The sequence below is a fragment of the Neophocaena asiaeorientalis genome, unplaced genomic scaffold (genome assembly GCF_003031525.2).
Source record: "Neophocaena asiaeorientalis asiaeorientalis breed wild unplaced genomic scaffold, Neophocaena_asiaeorientalis_V1.1 scaffold232, whole genome shotgun sequence".
Classification (NCBI taxonomy): Eukaryota; Metazoa; Chordata; class Mammalia; order Artiodactyla; family Phocoenidae; genus Neophocaena; species Neophocaena asiaeorientalis.
The window spans coordinates 5,327,002-5,340,466 of NW_020175672.1; the positions used below are offsets into that span (position 1 = coordinate 5,327,002).

Consider the following 13,465-nt stretch of genomic DNA (forward strand, 5'->3'; position numbering starts at 1 on the left):
TCCTACTCACTGCAGTGGTCACACCCTGGGTCTAGCTCACATCTGCACCACCACCTTACAAGTCACTGGCTTAAACGCTCTGTTCCCAGACTGCCATCTCCTATCCCACTAGTTCATTTAACACACTAGTCTTTCTCCTCACTGGGACTGCCAATTCTTTCTTCCTGTTAATCAGCTCTTTCCAGTTTGTACCTTCCTTATGTGGCTTAAAATTCTATTTTTGACCTTATGGTTGCTGTCTTTCTATTAATATCTGCTTTTTTGTCCGTCGGTTCAGTGTTCTTATCTATCGAGAAAACTCCCAACTCTTGATGAATCCACTTTCTTCATGTCTGTAGTAGAGCAACTGAATCACACATCTGATTGTGGAGTTGGAAAGCCTGGATTCAGATAGCCTCTTTACACTTAGTAGCTTTGTGACCTTGAGCAAATAAACTAACCACTTCAGTTTCCTTAGCTTTACATTTGGGATAATAATGCCTACTGTTGACATACTCCCTATTCTAGTCCCACTTCAGAGTAGACCGGGGTAATGAGAGTACAGAAAGAGCTAAACCAATAGCTTTCATTGTAGACCAATACATACAGGGCACAGAGGAGTTTGCTTTGATTCCTTTTCCCACTTCCTGGGTCTCCTTCTACTCAACATGCCAAGGAGTACAGTAGAAACAGCAAGGATGTGCTTCTACATCATTTACTACCTGAATATACTGAGAATCACCATGTTTGCAGTATACATAAATTCTGTAGAGTATGTTTAAGTTTTTAAAGTTTATTTTCATTCTTAAAAATGCACATACTGGGCTTCCCTGGTGTTGAGAGTCCGCCTGCCGATGCAGGGGACGCGGGTTCGTGCCCCGGTCCGGGAAGATCCCACATGCCGCGGAGCGGCTGGGCCCGTGAGCCGTGGCTGCTGAGCCTGCGCGTCTGGAGCCTGTGCTCCGCAACGGGAGAGGCCACGGCGGTGAGAGGCTCGCATACTGCAAAAAAAATGCACATACTTATTTTTATTATGGTAAAAAAAAAATCATAAAATTTGCCATCTTAACCATTTTTAAGTATGCAATTCTGTAGTGTTAAAAACATTTGCATTGTTGTAAAACAGGTCTCCAGACGTTTTTCATCTTGCAGTACTGAAATTTTATACTCTCTAAACAATTCCCCTGTTCTCCTTCCCCCCAGCCCCCGGGTAATCACCATTCTGCTTTCTGTATCTGTGAATTTGACTACTTTAGATACCTAATATAGATGAAATCATACAGTATTTATCCTTTTATGGTTGGCTTACTTTACTTAGCGTAATGTCCTGAAGGTTCATATATGCTGTTGGATGTGACCAGATTTACTTCCTTTTTAAGTTTACACAGTATTGCATTGTATGTATATACCACAGTTTATTCATCTGTCAAAAGACATTTGGGTTGCTTCCACTTCTTGGCTATTGTGAATAGTGCTGTTATGAACATGCGTGTGCAAAAATCTCTTGGAGACCCTGCTTTCAGTTCTTTTGGCTCTGTACCTAGAAATGGAATTGCTGGGCCGTATGGATAAGTGCATCATGTGATTCACTGTATTTCAATCTGTAATTAAACTAGTATATTTGCTTTGTGGTGAAAAAAGATGTGCTAGTTTTATTTTTGTGAATATTTATTTATTTATTTGGTTGTGCCAGGTTTAGTTGCGGCAGGCAGGCTCCTTAGTTGTGGCATGTGAACTCTTAGTTGCAGCATGCATGTGGGATCTAGTTCCCCGACCAGGGAACAAACCCAGGCCCCCTGCATTGGGAGCACAGAGTCTTATCCACTGAGCCACCGGGGAAGTCCCTATTTATTAGTAGTTTTTAAAATAAAATTTATGTATGTATATATGTATTTGTTTATGGATGGTTGGATGGCTGACTGCATTGGGTCTTTGTTGCTGCGCGCAGGCTTTCTCTAGTTGCGGCGAGCAGGGGCTACTCTTCATTATGGTGCGCCGGCTTCTCATTGTGGCAGCTTCTCTTGTTGCGGAGCATGGGCTCTAGGTGCGTGGGCTCAGTAGTTGTGGCGCATGGGCTTAGGTGCTCCACGGCATGTGGGATCTTCCCGGACCAGGACTCGAACCCGGTCCCCTGCATTGGTGGGTGGATTCTTAACCGCTGTGCCACTAGGGAAGCCCCCTATTTTTTTTTTTTAAAGGAACCTCTGTACTGTTTTCCATGGAGTCACACCATGTTATCCTGCCAACAGTGCACAAGGGTTCCAGCTTCTTCACATCCATACCAACAATTGTTAATTTTGTGTGTGTGTGTGGGGGGGGGGGGTTGTTTGTTTTTGGCCACGCCATGTGGCATGCAGGATCTTAGTTCCCCCACTAAGGATCGAATCCATGCCCCCTGCAGTGGAAGCGTGGAGCCCTAACCACTGAACCGCCAGGGAATTCCCTCATAGTATTCCTTATAGTCTGTTTTATTTCTGTGGTATCCGTAATGTCCCCTCTTTCATTTGTGTTGTTTTTTGAACCTTCTATTCTTTTCTTAGTTAAGCTAAGAGTGTATCACTTTTCTTGATCTTTTCAAAAACCAGTGCTTAGTTTTGTTGATTTTTTTTCCCTGTTGTTTTTCTTGTCTGTATCTCTGCTCTAATCTTTATTATTTCCTTTCTTTGTTAGCTTTGGGTTTAGTTTATTCTTTTTTTAGTTACTTGAGGTGTAAAGTTAGGTTGTTAGCTTGAGATCTTCTAAAATATACATGTTTGTAGCTATAAACTTCACTCTTATCATTGCTCTTGTTATATCCCATAGGTTTTGGTGTGTTGTATTTTTCTTTTCATTTGTTTCAAGGTCCTTTCTAATTTTCCTTGTGACTTCTTATTTGATCTATTGGTTGTTTAAGAGTGTGTTGTTTAATTTCCACATATTTGAGGATTTTCCAGTTTTCCTTCTGTTGCTTTCTAGTTTCATTCTATTGTAATATTTTGTATTATTATACAAAAGTATTTTGTGTAATTTCATTACTTTAAAGTTTGTTGAGACTTGTTTCGCATCCTTACATGTGCCCTATCCTGGAGAATGTTCCATGTGCATGTGAGAAGAATATGTTCTGCTGTTGCTGGGTAGAGTATTCTGTATGTGTCTGTTAGGTCCCTTTGGTCTATAGTGTTGTTCAAGTCCTCTGTTTCCTTATTGATCTTCTGTCTCATTATTCTATCCATTTAAAGTCTGTTTTGACTGATATTAATATAGTCACTCCTGCTCTCTTTGGATTACCATTTGCATGGAATTTTTTTTTTTAATCTCTTCACTTTCACCCTATGTGTAGCCTTAGATCCAAAGTGGGTTTCTTGTACATAGCATATAGTTTGATGCTGTTTTTTTTCTTTTTTATATCCATTCAGCTAATCTGTGTCTTGATTGTGAGTAAACCATTTACATTAAAAGTAATTACTGATGCAGAAGGACTTACTATTGCCATTGTTAATTATTTCCTGTATGTCTTGTAGCTTTTTGTCCCTCTTTTCCAATCTTACTGCCTCTCATGAGGATCACCTCTTCATCTTTTAAGGTGCAGCCAAAGCATCTCTTCTTGACTCTCCCAGGTTCAGTTGAATCTGTTTTCTTTGTGCCTCTCGTTGTTTCTGTGACTCTCCTCCTTCCTAGATAAAAGGCTCCTCAAGGAAAGTATCTTCTTGGTTTTGTACCTCCAGGACTTAACACGGTGTCTGAAACACAGTGTGTGTGACTCATAGTGAGAAGTCAATAAATATTTGTTGAAAATGAGTTTATTTTCAGTAGTAAACACTTGTGATAAGTTCTTGTGGTTTTTGTTTCCTCTTAGATATCTCATGCTGCAATTCTGGTTCCTGAACTTGAACAGAATATAATCTTAGGACTAGTGGCTTTAAGCATTCATCTCTTTTGGTTCTCAAACCCTTGGGAGTTACTGTTATGTTCCGTTGTCTCATTAAGTGGATATGTATACTTTGATATTCTTACCAAGCAATGAAAGTTCTTTTTCTTTGTGAAGGTTTGCCCTGAAGTATTTCAAGGACACTTCTCCAGTCTTTCAAAGACTTTTCCTAGAGAGCTCAGATGCAAATCCAGTCCGGTATGGGCGCAGACGGATGAAGCTCCGGGACCTAATGGAAGCAGCTTACAAGTTTCTGCAGCAAGAGCAGTCTGTGTTCCGGGAGCTCTGGGACTGGAGCGTGTGCGTCCCACTCCTCAGGAGCCATGACACCTTGGTCCGCTGGTGCGTAGCTGTTGGGCTGTTCCTGGGCTTCTAGTGTGGGGATGGTTGACGGAGTCTGGAGTTGTGTGCATGAGGAGGAAAGGGAAACCTTTTAAAAGATGTCATTTTTGTTCTGGTCCCTTTGGGGTTCTTATTCCCTTTCACGTGTCATTTCAGAGGGAAATCAGATGGTATGAGTGGAATTCCATTGTTTCGTGTTCCATTAGGTGAATTTATTTTGCCTGATTTGTGTTTTCTACCCTTCCCTGTGTTAATTATAAGATTTCCTTTTCTAGTGTTCAGTTGGCTAGCAAATTTCCTTTATTCTTTAGAATCAGCTGCAGGTTCTGAGTTTATATACTTTGGTTTTCTCCAGGTACACAGCCAATTGTCTTTCTTTGGTCACCTGTATGAATGAAGAGCACAAGTTATCATTCCTTAAGAAGATTTTTAACAGTGAGGAACTGATCCATTTCAGGTTAAGGTAAGCAGGAGCATTCCTGGAGATCTCGATGTGGCTTTACTGGGCATTAGAGTAGTTGATGAGATCCTCATTTTCCTCAGGTTACTAGAAGAGGCCCAGCTGCAGGACTTAGAGAAAGCCTTGGTGTTGGCCAATCCAGAAGCCTCCCTTTGGCGTAAGGAGAAGGAGCTGCAGTATTTACAAGGACACCTTGTTTCAGCTGACCTCTCCTCCAGGGTGACTGCTGTCTGTGGTGTGCTGCTGCCTGGGCAGCCGCCAGCCCCTGGAGAGCAGGTATGTTGACGGCAGTGGCGTGTGTGCCCTCTTCCATCCAAACACTGAGTGTGTATTTTTCCTTGGCTGGGCTCTGTGTTCTAGGTGTGAGCCAAATCGAGTTTGCCGGATTACTGTTCCACCTTCAGAAGTGTTCAAGGAGAGAGTAAGAGAAATTCACCCAGGACCCTCCTCTTTGATAGTCACTTTGTCCCTATTTAGTGTGAAGTCAGAAATTGTAATGATGCCTATGCAAAAGCTTTTAACTTTAACAAAGCTCTTCCATGTATGACCTCATTTACTTGCTACAACAGCTGTTTGAAGTTGGGTGGCCCACGTTGTGATACCATATTTATGTAAAACTAAGGCAGAATGACTTGCCCAGGACCTGTGGGCTGTCCTTTGGCAGAGATGGGGCTAGGCCCAGGTGTAACTCCCTGGCCTCTTTCTGTCAGAATATTCTCTTTGCCTGTTGTGTGAGAGGGTTGCATCTGTAGTGAGCTCTTCCCCTGCCATAGCAAATGACCTTTCCAAGAGTGTGCCTCCAGACTACACTTTGGAAAGTCTTGTAAATCAGAGTCTGGTTCCATAATCTGGGAACATTGGAAACCAGTCTGTTTTTCCCCAGCAGTCTTTAGTCAGTTGTCACTTTGTCTGATGGTCAGACCCACCCAGTTTTCTTCCTGGAACAAGTCCTGAGTCATTCCTTGATCTGTCAGTTTGTATCTGGGAAGTACAAAATTAAAAAGATAAGTATAATATAGATATAAAAAAGTGCATGTCTTAAGTGTACAGCTGCATGATTATTCATAAACTAAATATCTCTGTCACCAACACTGAGACGCCAGCATTTCCAAAGCGCCTTGTGTTTCCCTCTGGTCAGGAAGACCTCCCCACCTCTCTTTAACCGCTCTCCTAACATAGATTAGGTTTGGATCATTAGAACTTCAACATAGGGAAGGATTCTGGTTGGAGTAGGCTTGATATACTGGGTGGCAGTGGCAGAGCACTGGGGCAGAAGTGCAGAATGGAGCTACAGTCCAGCCTGCCTGCCGGTTGCTAAGAGTAACAGCTCTGCAAAAAGTTCAAGAACTTCCAGCCCTGAATCTCATTTTGTCCTCACATATCTTTAGGGGACAAGCTATGTTTGAGAATTTACCATTCCTTAAAAGTTAATAATCATTGCACTTTTCCAAGAGGTCCTTTTTTCTGTGTCATATTAGGTCCATTGTTAATAAAATTTGTTTAAATTGTGGTAAAATGAATGTAACGTTTACCATCTTTACCATTTTTAAGTGTGCTCTTCAGTGGTGTTAAGTATATTCACATTGTTAGCAAAGAAACTCCAGAACTTTTTCATCTTGCAAAACTGAAACTACCCATTAAACATATTGGGTACATTATTATTATTATTTTACTTTTTGTTATGGAAAATGTTAAACGTATTCCAAAGTAGAAACAATAGTGTAATGAATCCACATGTACCCATCATTCAGCTTCAGTAATTATAAATTCATGATCAATTATGTTGCATTTATATTTCTGAACACTGTCCTCACACCATATTGTTTTGAAGCAACTCCCAGATACCACATCATTTCTTAGCTAAATGTAGGCATACCTTGTTTTGTTGTGCTTCTCAGACATTGCATTTTTTTTTTTTAACAAGGTTTGTGGCAACCCTGCCTTGAGCAAGTCTGTTGGTGCCATTTTTCCAACAGCATTTGCTCACTTCGTGTCTCTGTGTCACATTTTGGTAATTCTTGAAATATTTAAAACTGTTTCAGTATTTATATTTGTTATGGTGATCTGTGACTGGTGGTCTTTGATGTTACGATTGCAAAGATTACAACTTGGTGAAGTCTCAGATGATGGTTAGCATTTTTAGCAATAAAGTATTTTTAAATTAAGGTATGTACATTGTCTTTAAGACATAAAGCTATGTTGTACACTTAATAGACCACAGTGTAGTGTAAACATAACTTGTATGTGCACTGGGAAACCGAAAATTTTGTGTGACTTGCTTCATTATGGTATTTGGTTTATTACTGTGTTTTGGAATTCAACCTGCAAAATCTTTGAGGTATGCTTGTAGTTTTGTTTGTGTGTGTGTGTGTGTGTGTGTGTGTGTGTGTGTATAAAAGGAAAGGACTTTATGCAAACTATTATATATAGGATGTATATATAATATAAGGGAAATATATTCAGTATCCTGTGATTAACCATAATGAAAAATAATATATGTATAGCTGAAACACTTTGCTGTATAGCAGAAATTAACACAACATTATAAATCAACTATACTTCAATGAAATTTTTTTTAAAAAAAGAAAAAAAGGACTTAAAAAATTTCCAGAACTCTTTATTACACCTGGAAAAAATTGAACAATTTTATAGTGTATCCTTTCAATGTCCTTACTCTCCCCTGATGGTCTCATAAGTGTATTGTGCATTCTTGATCTTAGACGTAAAATCCTAGAATATGGTAAGGTAAGGAAAAACAAAAATCCAGTCATGAGAGATGAGGCTTGTTCCCATCCCCTGTGTGTCAACTTTTGTGGCTTCTTAAAGTTTGGGAGACTTTTTCTTAAATTTGTTAGCGAGTTCCCAGAGTTGGAGTGCAGGGGAGAAAGGAAAGTGAACAAGTCAGATCCTTACTTTGGATAACATACTTGTTGTTACTGTGGGTCCTGTACTACCACTTTATTGGCAGAGGTTTATGTAGAAGCCAGTGGAAGCACTGTTGTAGAAATTAACCTGTGCTCTTTGATGGGAAGACTCTTCTTGATATGCCTTTTATTTTCCACTTGCCTCCTTAGGCCAGTAGTCGGAGTTCTTCTCGCGAACAGGAGCTGGCCTTTAGGTCTTATGTGCTGGTTGAGTCAGTCTGCAAAAATCTTCAGACCCTGGCTATGGCAGTGGCTTCTCAGAATGCTGTGTTGTTGGAAGGACCGATTGGATGTGGGAAAACTTCCTTAGTTGAACATTTAGCTGCAATAACAGGTAGAAGGAAGCCCCCTCAGCTTCTCAAAGTCCAGCTTGGAGATCAGACCGACAGTAAGGTAAGTAAGAAATGGCAGATTTTGGTTGGTGAGCATACTTGTGAATATTTGCCTTAAAATATTGTTTTTGCTAAGAGAATATGAGAATAGTTATTGGTCTTCCTCATAACTGAGGGGACCACGCTGTAAAACCTCAGATACCTGTTATAACCCTGTGGAAGTTTAATGGAACTAATCGCAGGATGTAGCATTGGCTCCTCAGGTGTGTGGCTTCAATAATATTTTTGCAGATGCTGTTGGGAATGTATCGCTGCACAGATGTCCCAGGAGAGTTTGTGTGGCAGCCTGGTACCCTGACACAGGCGGCCACAAATGGACACTGGATCCTTCTGGAGGATATTGACTATGCTCCCTTGGACGTGGTATGTCACCTCCCTAGTAACTCGCTAATTTCTTGTCTTTGAAGAGAATGAGAATTGTGTTAATAGTGATACTGGGGGATTATTTAAACAACATAAGTATTTCATTAGAGATGGTATGTTGGTTATCTACCTAATCTGGTTTGAGTTCTTGGATTACTGGGCTGATCTCTTGTTTGATAGAAAATTATTAAAATTCTGCTTGTACTGTTTCCTTTAATAGTTGAATATGTGATCAATTTCACAGTAGTTTTTTTCCTCCTTTAGTTGAAATTGTGAGCAATTTCACAGACTTTCCAAGAATAGGCTTGGTGGGAAACATCTTAATCCATGCTGCATATACATTGAGAACTTTGAGACCCAGCTCCCTGGCTATGGCATTTGTAGAGCAGTGGGCTGAGGACAGATGAAAGAAGAGATGATATAATAAGAGCCTGCTTGTCTTTGTTCCATTAAGGAAAATAAACTGGATGTATATTTTTGACTTCAGAAAGATCACTTTTATATGTGTATAAAATTTAGCTATGGAGGCAGTCCATGTTTCTTCTGTATTCTGTAAACTATGACCAAAAAAATGTATTCCAGAATGAAAAAAATCTTCCTTTGGGTAGATTTTCCTGAGATTGGTTTTAATTTTCTTTTACCGTGAACCCTAAAGCCACCTGTATATGGACTTTCTCCTCTTGGATTGGAGAGAGAGAGGAGACAGAGATGGGGGAGGGGGAAGGAGAGGTGGGAAAGGTCTTTAGGTTTAGGGAAATGTATGGGGAAGGAGGGGCTATAAATATGTGTGTGTCTTATGACACACATATTTTAGAGTCTAGTGAGGTAAAAATGTAATGGGGTTATTGGCTTAGTTTGACCACCATGTTCTAAGATTTTAATGCTCAGTTTTATAGGGCTGGAGAGTCAAATTTCTTAAGAAGCCCAGAGCCAAGGATGACTACTACCAATGACACTTAAAAATAAAACCGAATTATAAACTGCAAGGCCAACTTAAAAGTATTTGTTGAGTCTTAGCGCTTTCTATAGCTCTTTCCTGGGCAATTTTTTCAGACATCAGGGTACCTGGGAAGTCATTAGTATTATTAATCATAGAATTTGAGCCAAAGAAGGTAGATGAACATAAGGGATATTCCATTCAGGTCATGATGAAGCCTAGGGATCTATCCCTTTGCCATAGCCAAGTACATTCTTTGATGACCAAGTCCAGATTTCAAGACCAAACTGTTAGTTTCTGTCTTGATCTTCCTTGGGCAACGTCTGGTAAACATCAGAAAATTCTTGTACTTTGAGTTCCATTTTGTGTAGACCATTCCCTTTCTGTTACTATCAATACACTTGGTTCCAGAGGGTATGCTGTTCAGTTGATTTAAACTTCATCATCATTATAGTGAAGTTGTGTTTATCTTAAAACATACCTGGACCCTTGATTATTATTTTGTTATTTCCAGAACTTCTCAGCTAATTGCTAACTAATTACTATTTTAAGGTAGCTTTTATGGCTTTTACAGATCTCATTCAGGATGGTTGTCTTTTGTTTCAAGTGTCAGAGTTATCTTGGAGTTGCCCCCATAATATTTTTCCTTTCATCTCCTAGCCATGTATGAAATAAGGATGCTTGATAAAATTACCTTGACATTTTAGGACCTTCCTCCTTGGCTCTTTGTTCTTACTGTTTTTTTCCTCAAACTTCTATAAATTCACATCCCCTAGACCCATATGTCTAGTCCATACTTTTCTTGAAAAAATCTCTACTTGGATCTTCCTTAGCAGGTACAGGTTCAGGATGTTCAAAATGAACCTTATCTGCTCTTTCCTGCAACAGCCTTTCCTGCCACACAATTACCAAGCCAGAATTTTGATGCGTCTCCTTCCTCTAGTCCCGCATTCACTTAGTCTGATATTGCTTAGTACTTTTTCCTTATCTCTTATTCTGTTCCCTCCTAGCCCACTGCCTTAGCACAGGCCTTCTTATTTTTATCTGTCTGTCTATCTAATCTATCCTGCCATCTTACCTTTGTTACCTGAATGGTGTCCTTTTTCGCTTCTTTCCCTCCAGGCTGGCTCTCTTTCAGTTTATCTTCCATATTGTTGCACAGTTCATTTTCTAAAATAAAAAATAAGTTTTTCTTCAGACTAAAATCCTCTCAACAACTTCATGAAAAAAACTCAAACTCCTTAGCTCAGCACAGAAGGCCTTTTATCATTTATCTCTAAGCCTAGTATTTTTCCACTACTTCATATACACGTTCTGCCCTAACCCTAACTGTAAGAGTCCTCTCATGCCATGCTCTTAGGCGTATACATTTTTATCCATTTGAATATTTTTGCCTAGAGTAAATGTGCCACTGCTCTCCCAACAAACCAGGCTGAGCCCTCTTCATACTTTCAGATTCAGTGAGTGTCATTGCCTCTAGAATGGCTTCACTGCCCTGCTTCTAAACTACTCCACACTGATCTACAGCCACCCTGTGTCTTCACATACCATTTTGTACACCCCTTGGGGGTCACACCGATCATGCTATATGGTAGTCTGCATGGCTATCTCCCGTCAGATTCTAGGCTGTAAAGCCTCAGTCATGTCTGGATTTTTCCTGTCTTGCTTGATTCTGGTCCATAGTAGGAACTCAGTGAATGCTGAATGAATAAGTTGCTCTGCTGGAGTGTAGGCGGCTCCAGTATTCCCGCCTGGCATTTGACCCCAGTTCATGCTGTGAGAAGTAGGGTTTCCTTTAAGGACGTGTTCATCATTTGGTGAGAGGGTTTTTTTGCTTTCTTGTTTGTTACTTCTGTCTTTAATAGCTTTATCACTGGGGTTTTGTGATTTAGGTTTCCGTGCTGATCCCTCTCTTGGAGAATGGAGAGCTCTTGATTCCTGGCCAAGGTGACTGTCTGAAAGTGGCTCCTGGATTTCAGTTCTTTGCAACCAGGAGGTATGTCCCATTAACCCTTCTATTCCCACGATGGAGCCTCTTCCTAAGTCCACATGCTAGAGTGCTGAGTACAAAAGTCTTGGAATAGAGTTCTCTGGGCCCATTTTAAGCAAGGTTAGTTAGCAGTGATGACAGATTCAACATTCTCATTCCCGACTTTTTATTTATTTATTTATTTAATTTATTTTTGGCTGTGTTGGGTATTCATTGCTGCACGCAGGCTTTCTCTAGTTGCAGTGAGCAGGGGCTACTCTTTGTTGCGGTGCTCAGCTTCTTACTGTAGTGGCTTCTCTTGTTGTGGAGCATGGGCTCTAGGCACACGGGCTTCAGTAGTTGCAGCACGCAGGCTCAATAGTTGTGGCTTACAGGCTCTAGAGCACAGGTTCAGTAGTTTTGACGCACAGGCTTAGTTGCTCCGTGGCATGTGGGATCTTCCTGGACCAGGGATCGAACCCGTGTCCCCTGCTTTGGCAGGCGGATTCTCAACCACTGCGCCACCAGGGAAGCCCCTTCCTGACTATTTTTAATGGAGATAATTAATTTAGAAAGTAAAAGTGTTTTTTTTCCCCCCACTTAAAAATAAGTAACCAGTCTTAAAAAACTTTGTCTTGTTTTCATGTTTTCAAACATAATCAGAGATGAGACTGTTGTCAGATAGCCCTGGGTTTGAATCCTGACACTGACACTTTGTACCTGTGTGTACCTTGCTTGACTGATTATGATGGTGCCAATAACACCTACTTTACAACTTGGTGTAAGTTATGAAGGTTAGGTGAAGTGACTAAAGACCTGTCACGTAGTAAGTGCCCAGCCATGATGGTGGTGATGATAAAGCCATGTAGACCTCAGGCATTTAAAAAAATTAATTGAATATAAGCATCAACAAAGGAATAAAACCTAAGCAAACGTAGTATATGTCCCTATCTACTTTTTAAAATAATGTGAAGGCAGTGGTTTATTTCCTCCTACTTGTCTATAACTGTACAGCTTCTCTAAGGTCTTAAAATGCCCAAGAGTGAAAATAATGCCACATTGTATTTAGTGATTATATTAGTGTTTACTGTACCTCTGTGAACATTCACTTCCAGATGGAATGCAGAGCTAACAGTTCTAAGGAAGACCTTGCTAGGCCCTGTTAGTTTTAATAGACCCTGATTTTATTCACAGCGATGGTGAAGTTCTTTCCTGCTAGATACATTTCCCAGAAAGTCCTGGGACATCATAGAAGTATGTCACACAAACCTGAGTTCAGTTCTTGGCTTTGCCATTTGTAGTCATAGTTGAGTGAGCAAGGAACATTACTCTCCTTCTCTTCTGTACAGTTCTTCCTTACAGTTAGAAGAAAAGAAAGGCATCATCCCCTCAGGGCAGTTGTTGTGAAGATTAAATTACATGGCTTAGGTGTAAGCCCATGGCTTGCCCAGAGTATGTGTTTAATGAATATTCCTTCTCTTCTGGGCATGTTAAATAATTTTAGGTACTGTCGCTTTTGGTAATAAGCAGTGAACTTATTTTTAATGCTGTTGGTCTTGGATTAGGTTTTCTTTTTCCTGAAGTTATGTCTTAAGGAAAAGGAGCATGTTGTTCAGTTCAAAACGTCTAATAGGATCATTTGCAGTGATGTGAAAATAACTTGGTTAAAGCCCTATTACTCCCCCTAGGAAAATAGTCAAACCTGGCTTGGTGGCAGCCTTTCATTGTCATGCTCCCCATAAGCCCAGCACAGTGCTGTCTGGCACCAGAAGGAACTGTGAGTTTTACTCGGATGTGAGATAACATCTAGCAAGGGATAACCAGGGGCATAATTCAAGATTAAAATTGGGAATTTTGTGTGACTCTGTTTTCCATTCTGAAATACAGACTCTTGAGCTGTGGAGGAAATTGGTATCGACCGCTAAATAGTCATGCTACTCTGCTAGACAAATACTGGACCAAAATTTACCTGGATAACATGGATAAGACAGAACTGAATGAGGTATGGGGTTATTTGAAAGTATCAATGCTTTTCTTTCTTACTCTTCATTATTAAAAGTGTCAGACTTACATGTAAACAGAGGAAATAGCCCAATGAGTCACCAAAATACTCGTCACTCTAAATTTAACAGTTAATATGCTGACATTTTACTGTATTAATTTCATCTAGTAGTTTTTATTTGCTAATATAT

The 13,465-nt window shown here is 40.2% G+C and overlaps 1 protein-coding gene across 1 annotated transcript in view; it reads left to right on the forward strand.

The window, feature by feature from the left end:
- The window catches only part of MDN1 (midasin AAA ATPase 1), a 157,476-nt gene that overhangs the window by 12,782 nt on the left and 131,229 nt on the right, over nt 1-13,465 (forward strand). The window contains exons 3-9 of the mRNA XM_024731782.1: nt 4,004-4,228; nt 4,584-4,691; nt 4,772-4,964; nt 7,763-8,005; nt 8,236-8,367; nt 11,197-11,300; nt 13,161-13,275. Coding sequence (XP_024587550.1) covers nt 4,004-4,228; nt 4,584-4,691; nt 4,772-4,964; nt 7,763-8,005; nt 8,236-8,367; nt 11,197-11,300; nt 13,161-13,275 — 1,120 coding nt within the window. The remainder of the gene's footprint in view (nt 1-4,003; nt 4,229-4,583; nt 4,692-4,771; nt 4,965-7,762; nt 8,006-8,235; nt 8,368-11,196; nt 11,301-13,160; nt 13,276-13,465) is intronic.